Raw genomic sequence first — 8,881 nt, 5'->3', positions numbered from 1 at the left:
AGGGTAACAAAAACAGTTAGGATAATTAGACAATGGCTATACCTGTTGAAATGAGGGAGGATACAATCTGAATTACTGGCACCACACACCGGCAGCTACAGTGATACAAATGTGTAACATCTGTAAATATAAACCGTGAAAGATAATAAAATTTAAATTACAATCCAATATAAACAAAAGACAAACAAAAAACTAATATGCAAAAAGTAAACCACAAAAGCCAACCTTATTTTCTAAGGTTTTCTTTAAGAATGTCCCTTAACAAATTATTCCTTTCATTTAATATTTCCAATTGTTTTCCTATTTCTATTAATTTATTACATTTTTCTTCACTGTCCTCTTTTCTTTCATTAGCAATTTTTTTTTTTTAAACCATGATGGTGGGCTACTCTGTGATGTTCTCCTTTTAGATTTTGGAGGGGTATTGGGTGATGCTGAGGAAGGTGTAGATGTTGAAGGCCCTGCCTGCCGTTCAGGAGATGCTACTGCGGCTGAAGGGTGTGTTTTCTGCTGCAGCAGCATCGTCTCAAACACAGCAACTGGTGTTATTGCAGGGTCCCTACCAAGAATGCCATGCATAACATCAAAATATTCCCATGATTTTTTCCCTCTCCCAGTTTTATTATTATTGTCAGATACAGTTTTGTAAGTTATTTATAAATTCCGCCATTTCTTATGACAAATTAATGAATTTACAAAACTGTATCCAACCTCCTGTATACTAAATGCAATTTTGTACCAGACACGTTTCTTCTGGCCAGGTTTGTGTAAGTGCTCCTGATTAATCCGGACCTGTTCTATCAACAGCAACGTAGCAGCCTGTGTCCAACAGAGCTGTTCACTCTCTAGAAAAAACAAAACAAAAACAATTACAAATAGTTGCATAGGCCTAAATCCTTTTTTTTTTTTTTTTTTTTTTTTTAGTAGCTACCGGTAGTTATAATGGCGCACAGCAGACGAGGTAGTTAGCCTACTGAAAATAACTGCAACGGTAAGTTAGCCTTATATATTAAAATTATATACATTTTGTGACGGTATGTATATTTTTAAAAAGTCAACAAAAATTATACATCACAATCCACTGTAACACGATGCGTCACACGCTCCCATTCATTCTCTCACTCGCTATTCAAGGCTGCACACAGACAGGGAGAGAAAAACTAACAGATGAAAATGCCCATTCATTTAAACAGTAACTGTATGCTAATATAGTAAAATAGCTCAAAGTTAACGTCTTATTCTAGCGGTCTAAGAATGTTTCATTTTATTATTATTATTTTTTTTTTAAATAATGTTTAATTTTAAAGAACTCTTGTACTGGTATTTACTCCAACTGTCATTACCCTTGTATGTAACCACCGATACATTTTAAAAGACCTGCTAAAATGTTACACTGTAAAACATCAAAATCTCCACATATACATTTTAATTTTGGCATTTTCAATCATCCAAAACTCCATCCAGTATAGAGAGATAAACAAAAATGACCTTACCCTGTGTGAAGTTACTGTAGTTACTGTCCCTCGATGCCGGTACCTCGCTGAGCTCGGTGCTGTGTTTGCAGCGAGCTTCAAATCGGGCTGCGTTCAACATCGACGTTGCATAGAATTGATCTGAAAATGAAATATAATAGGCCTGATATGAATGCTATTTTAATATTAATACATTAGTATTAACCCTAACCCTAACCGTTAAGTTGATTATTTTACTGTGCCGCTCACTTACTTAACGCGCCCATTATCATTATTAAAAAAAAAAAAAAAAAATCAAAACTATCGAACACCTCTGGGTGCGCGGGTCAGTGTGCCGGTGCACTTGCTGGAGCCCACTGGAGCCCACCAACAGTCCTGCCATGTCTCAGCAGTCTGGTGATTGGCTAACGTCAGACCACGATGACGCTGTACACGGGAAATAGAAACCTATTCGTTTGTTGCTGTGCGACTCAGAAGGGAATGTAAAAGTAGTCACAGTAAAATACAGCAGTGACTGAGAGTACAACATCGTGAGTAAGTTAACTGATATATTTGTATCATTTTATGGACTTTTGAAAAATGTAATTATGCTGGGGGAACAAGAATAATTGTAACTGCGTCCTAATATGTTTTTCGAGTTATTAATACATGTACAGCAACGGTTAATTTGAAGCGTATAGCAAATCAACAGATACCGTCGTTTAGTTTGACAGCAGCGATTATGACTGGGGTAAGGTAAAGTAAGTAAGCATCACATACGGATTGGATTCCAGTTTGTTAATCCAAGCGTAGTGGCCTTTTTGACTGTCACTTAACCAACAAAGTTAAAACTTAAGTGACAAAACCAGGGCTTCTCTGTCCTGTGGTTTTCTTTCCAACCGAGCTCTCAATTACTTAACTGTACCCGTAATTGAACTGATAGTTTTCTTAATTAGACTTTAAAAAAAAAAAAAAAAAAAAAAAAAAAACTTTTTTTCAGCTCTTACAGTTGCATTTCATGTTACTTATAAAATGTTATAGCTAACTTGAAGAACTTGAACGAGCTTGAAAACCGAGTCAGGTCATTTCATGTTAGTTTAAAATGGTATATGCAACTTTTTAAGGTCTAATTAAGCAAATTATCAGTTCAATTAAGGGTGTAGTTAAGTAGTTGAGAGTTAGGTTGGAATAAAAACCAGGAGATAGGACGGAGAATACCTGGAATAGACCGTGGTTTACAGTGTGTTAGAAAACATATATATATATATATATATATATATTATATATATATATATATAGATAGGTATTTTTTTATACCACTGCTGTATCATTAGTTATCTGGTTAACCCCTCTCTGAAACCCAAGAAACCCAAGTAAACACAATAGGTGCAGCCTTGTTAGCACAGGTAGCCTGTGTTACAGCTAGTGTGGCCAACGTGGCCACATAATTCCGGGACATTAAGACAGGTCAGGTTTTTTTAAACTCGCCTCTCTAAACGGCAAATTAATAGATTTTATTTAACATTTAAAATGAGTATGAATTGCTTGAACTGTCGCTATTTGAATGTAATTGTTTTACTTGCTAGTTACCAAAAGCACGCAGGACCGTTTCCATCAATCAGACCATACAGCTTGCTGATTTACTGTATTTGTCTGATTGGGAGGGGCTGTGTGAAACAGGAATGAAATACTAAATAAATAGAACCCAGCTGAAGTTAGACACTTATTCGTTATTCGGATTGATTGAAACCTGAAGTTAGACGTATTCATTGCTTAGTGTTTATTGTTTAACTCATTATTTGGGAGAACAGCGCTTTCTGAAGCAACATGTATATATGATGTAATAAATCAAAAGCAATTGCGGTTATTATTGTGTTGCTCCCTTCACTAAAAAGGCTTTTTTTTTTTCATAAAATAATGATATTCAAATTCCTTTCTTAGACAAACAAGCTGCAGTGTCACATGAAAGTGCACACTGTACACAAAATATTGATACCACATTTATTGCCATTGCCCCAGGAAGAGGGCCCCAAAATCACAGCAAATAAGCTGCACAGGGCTCTAAACTAAATCGACAAGTTTGTTGCCGTTGAACCAGTGTTCTACATAAATGATCCACTTTGTTTTGCAGCTTTATTACCAAGATGTTAAGAACCAGCCAGTAAGCCCTGTCTTATTTGGACAAGAGTAGTCTTCAGTTCATTAGACAGTGCAAATCATCTATTATGGCAACCTATGAAGGCATGTTTGAAAATGAGATCAATAAGTACCTTTTACAAATCCATATACAGTGGTTATCCTTGATTTGTTAAGTGTTAATAATCACAAATAAATTAATAATCTATTCCTAATACATCATATTTAAAATAGTGTTACCAAATATGGATACCACCCATGAAGCCATGAGGACTGTCAATAAATACTGCACAGCTATGGCCAAATGTTTTGTTTCACGCAATGGAATTAACAAATGTTGCTTCATAAAGTCGACTGCAACTTACGTAGTTTCTCAAATCCTTACAGAAAAACTGACAACAATTAAAAAATGTGACATGTCGGAATCTAACAGTACTACAGTTATGGCTTCCGGTAGACTTTTGCAATCTACTTTGTCAAATAAAAGATAGAAATTATGTTGATAGTTTTTTTAAATTTTTTTTTTTATTGTCTCAATCCTAAAACTCTGATGCAAAACCTTTGATCACAGCTGTATATACAGCTTTCCTTATTTTCCTATATGAAAAAAAAAATCCAACAATATCTTATTTGCAGCCTAATATTAATAATATTATAGTCCAGGAAGTTACTACTCTCGATGTAATTAGATATACATTCACAAAGCCCCACTAGTATGAGGCTATGGTTTTTATAGTTGTTTTCTGTACATTTTCCTTTCTCAGTCTATTGTGCTCTCCCTTTTTAAGTCAACAGACACACTCCCAAAAATATTTTTAAAAAACTGTACCAATATTATGCAAATAGAGAAACAATAATATTGTTTCCCTTATTGATCGCCTTGCTATTGCTATGTAAAACAGTCCTATCTCCAAACACAGAATATAGTATGTATTATATAGATTTAGATTCCAAAGCTGTAGTTATAAGATAATTTAGGTTGAGGGGGACTAAGACGGCACCAATAAATCCTAAAGAACAACAGTCCAGTTGCTTATTCATCAGTCACAAACATGCATTGCAAGTTATTTGTTACTAATTTGTTACTAGTTATTAGTTTGTTTACTGCTTTGTTTTATTATTTCATAGATTGTGTGAATGACTGAAGTTGTGACTTAAATTACTGTGGTTTCTGAATAAAAACATGCACTTAAACGTCAGTTGCAAAGTTGTCTGTTTCCCCATCTACTGCTTTATATTACAAAGCCTGTTGCAAATGCACATGCCTTTCTAGGCTAGAAATATACTGTATTGGTGTCGTATCAATGCTTTACTTTTGTCAAAAGAAATATTAATTATCACATACTGTATATTGTGCTCCGAGTTTCAGATGTTGTTCCAAATAAGTGTTATTTTAAAATGTCTATCCATTTTGTACAATAATTAGATATCTACTGTAATAAACACATTTAGAATAAAACTATTTTTAGAATGTTGATAACATGGAATGTCAAGTAGTAAAAGAAGACAAGGACACCAGTCATGATACCCCTGGTCTACTTTAGGATATTTTGCAACTAAAAAGTGAAGGCATAATCAAACTCAAACTAATATACACTCAAAAAATAGTCCCTGTATTGCTAAGAAATATAACAGGATCCTAATTTGCACAATGTTTCATGCGTTTCATTTACCTGACGTTTTTGAAAATAAGTGACACAGCAGCTCATTCACATAAAAAAGGCATTTGAATGCCAATATTTTGTAAAAAATAAAAACTCTTCCAGGGGTAAGGATAATACATTTGATATCAGTTTTGTCTGTAGAGTGTGTACTTTCACATGGCATTAGTGGTTAAGGGGCACAGTAGCTTGTTTACCTAAGAAAAGGATTTTAATATCATTATTTTATGAAAAAAAATTACTGTCAGGGGGAGGGGGTTGTGGGGGGATGAGGGCAGCTTATTTGCCTGTGATTTTGGGTGCCTCTTCCTGGGCCAAAGGCAGTAAATGTGGTATCAGTATTTTGTGTTGAATGTGTACTTTCATGTGTCAGTAGTGGTTAAGTGACACAGCGGCTCGTTTGTCTAAGAAAGGAATTTGAATATCATTATTTTTGAGTAAGAGTGCAAAATTCTCTAATGACAATATTTCCCTATTTTGATAGATATTGTTTACCATATAATATTTCAAGCAATACAAGTTTAATACATGTTGTTATGATGCTCTCCAAAACAGCAAACACATTTATTGACACCAACTTTACGTGAGGTTTTAAAATAGATTAATTTTTGGTTTAGAGGTGAGTTGAAAAACATGACCTGTCTTAGTGTCCCGGAGTTATGGCACCAGTTGGCAACGCAAGTCACAGCTTAATTGGTCTATAAGTCCCTTTCACACTGGCACTTCTAGCCGGGTCACTATCCCACGTAGTGTGAAACCACTTACCTGGGTCGTACCTAGGTTAACCCGGGTCCCAGCAACCTACCTCAGGGTGTGGTTGACACGCTTTGACCCGGGTTCGGCGATACAAAACGCATGATGGCCAGCGAAATAACAAACAGCCACGCTTGTGTGAAGGTTTTACTTCCGCAAGGAATGTTTTTGTTTATTCTGGTTGGACATATGTTTGTTGCTTGAGACACACCATGAGCCAGGTTGGAACATGGATGAAGAAACATTTGCTCTTATCAGCATATGGGCCGACTGTTCAATCTCGAGAAGCTAGAATGCAAGCGCCTGTAACAAGCTGCTTCTGGGGCATTGAAACCTGTATTGTTTACTTGTGTTGTCACCCAGGTCAACTCTACTTTATTAAATGTAGTGTGAAATTGCGTACCGACCCGCATGTCACCGGGTCATGACTTGGGTAGAGCATGCCAGTGTGAAAGGGGCTAAAAGATGTAGTAGATGTTATGTCTTAGGTAGCTCATGAGAAAGATACCGTAAAAAACAGTGTATAAGTTGCATCAGTGTATAAGTCGCATCTGTATATATGTCCCCTCCCCCGCCTTTTTTTGAGACAACAGTTTCAGGAAAAAGCTATAGGTCACACCAATATATGTCGCGCCCCCCTTTTTAGGACCCCCTAAAAATACCTAGAAAATAGACATCTACAAAGGTTTTTACTTACTGTATGTTGCTGTTACAGCTATTTGTGCCTGAAAATTGCATTATTTCCTAAAATGTTTACTTATTTTAAAGGAAAAAAAAAATGTACATACCCCCAAACAATAAAGACTATTAATTAAGAATACTACTTAATAAAGCAGGACACAAATCAGGTTTCATGGTCTTATTTACTAAAATGTTGCCACAATTCAATTAGGACAAGTTCCAAATGTAATCAACAAGCTCAACTAGCTCAGTCAAATAAATGTCAGTACCATGGCCCATATCCACAGTATATAGAATTCAAAAGAGAAAGCCTTCATCAGCTCAACCAGTTAGTGGCCAATAGGTAGTTTCCTGTCGATATGGATAATTAGTGTGTTGTACATTAATTTTGCAATCACATATTGTATCTAATGACTGTTAAGAAAGTGTAGCTAAGCTGTCAGTCATACTTGGTTATGACATAGTGGTCCACAAAACTAAACTGAAAACCACAACAATATGTCTGGCTAGACAATCATACTTTAGAGTACATGTCATACATGTCTAGCTTGACAAATAGTAAGCTGTCTCATAACCCACCAGTGGTTGCAGAAGTTGTTATACTCCCATGAACACCTTTTTTTCTCAACCATACCTTGTATTTTCGATTAGCTGGACCTTACCCTTTGCACTTTTCTGTTCATCCACTCTTCTAGGCTTGTTGCTAAATTAGGTTTTCCTCAACCATAAAAGTTTGTTGGTATTACTGTAATATAAGCATTTTGTTTTGCAGATTCCCACAATGGCTGAACAGAATTATGTTAGTGAACTTAATGAATACAAACAGAAAAACAACGCAAAAGTAATATATGAGTTGGTTTCTGTAAATGGTCCAGACCACGATCGAACGTAAGTTAGCTGGGGGTTTTTTTTCTTTTTTTTTTTTTTTTTTTTTCCAATTGTTTAATCAGTTTTACCTAAGTGTTTGTTCTACCTAATTTGAAATGCTCAATTTGAATGTCATCACACCACTGTAACCCAACTACTGGTCAGATGGGTTGAAGATTAACGGGAAACCTCCCTTTCCACTGCCAAGTCAATCGCCCTTTTTACCCTCCAAACCAACGGATGTTACCAAACTCTTGGATCCTGGAGGCTCGAGTCCACCAGGATATCTCTGCCTCTATGGCTGACCCGTAGGGAACAGTAATGTGCGATGAGGTGAACTGTGACCAGTCAATCAGTCTTCCTCTTTGCAGTCTGTTGTATCATTCTCGTTTCCTCAAACATGAGCAATAAATCCCTTGTGATGATGGGGGTGGCGGGGGGCACCAGTAGGATCAATTAAAGAGTTAAAGAACAGTTGTATTAATATTGAATAAAGATATGCAAGGTTTACTGAATTTGAAAGTGTGATCTGTGCTAAGATATGATTTTATTATCTTTTTAGATTCACCTTTAAGGTTGTTGTTAATGATGTTGAATATCCTGAGGCCATTGGCAAAAGCAAGAAAGACGCAAAACACTATGCAGCTAGGGAAGCTCTTGAAATGATACGTGGCCAATCCAACACATCTAGTGACACGGTAAGGACTTCTATTTTCTAAAATAGCTGCTCAGAGAAAAGAGAGTAGATTTTAAAAGCAATGTCTTTATAATGCACCTTCTCTGTGATCCAGATTTCACTGTGAGCTTTCATTAGCCATACTGTATAGGTAACGCACATTGGTGTTCCTGCAGTGTTAGACGTCTCTGTTTGTTTTACAGATTATGCTAATGTTAGCCTAGCTTTGTGTCTATGTTATTAAAGTCCATATATCACATAGAAAATCATTTTTTGGCTTTGTTGTCGTACTTGGTTTACTTTCACAATGAGCAAGAAATTAAATCTCCATGATCAATTTTAGAGCACTGAGAGATGTAAAACTATCAGTAATTCTGGAAAACACCGAAAACGCACCAATGATGCATGAAGTTGGCGTGATGTCACTAGGGGAACACACGCCAGGAAGAGAGGAGAGATATACATGGCTTCAGACTGTGAAAGTGATCATTACAAATTTCTCTGACGTTTTGAGTAGTCGGTATTACAGTAAGGAAGCAGGAGTGTGGTGCGTAATGGAAGAATTTGTGGGGAGGAAGAATACTTTTTTTTTTTTGTTTGAGGCCCAATTCCAAACTGTTTTGAACCTCCAGCAAGAGAAAATAACCACGCTGGCA

At 36.1% G+C, this 8,881-nt stretch overlaps 1 protein-coding gene across 2 annotated transcripts in view; it reads left to right on the top strand.

Moving 5' to 3' along the window:
- The first annotated feature begins 1,908 nt into the window (after positions 1-1,908).
- LOC121316085 (interferon-induced, double-stranded RNA-activated protein kinase-like) overlaps positions 1,909-8,881 on the top strand; it is a 33,281-nt gene continuing 26,308 nt past the window's right edge. For both annotated transcript variants that reach the window (XM_041250836.1, XM_041250835.1), the window contains exons 1-3: positions 1,909-2,006; positions 7,455-7,570; positions 8,112-8,247. In XM_041250836.1, coding sequence (XP_041106770.1) covers positions 7,464-7,570; positions 8,112-8,247 — 243 coding nt within the window. In that variant the 5' untranslated portion in view covers positions 1,909-2,006; positions 7,455-7,463. The remainder of the gene's footprint in view (positions 2,007-7,454; positions 7,571-8,111; positions 8,248-8,881) is intronic.

The sequence above is a fragment of the Polyodon spathula genome, chromosome 5 (genome assembly GCF_017654505.1).
Source record: "Polyodon spathula isolate WHYD16114869_AA chromosome 5, ASM1765450v1, whole genome shotgun sequence".
Lineage (NCBI taxonomy): Eukaryota > Metazoa > Chordata > Actinopteri > Acipenseriformes > Polyodontidae > Polyodon > Polyodon spathula.
Note: the sequence above shows the minus strand (reverse complement) of the source record. Positions and strands in the feature narration are given on the sequence as shown.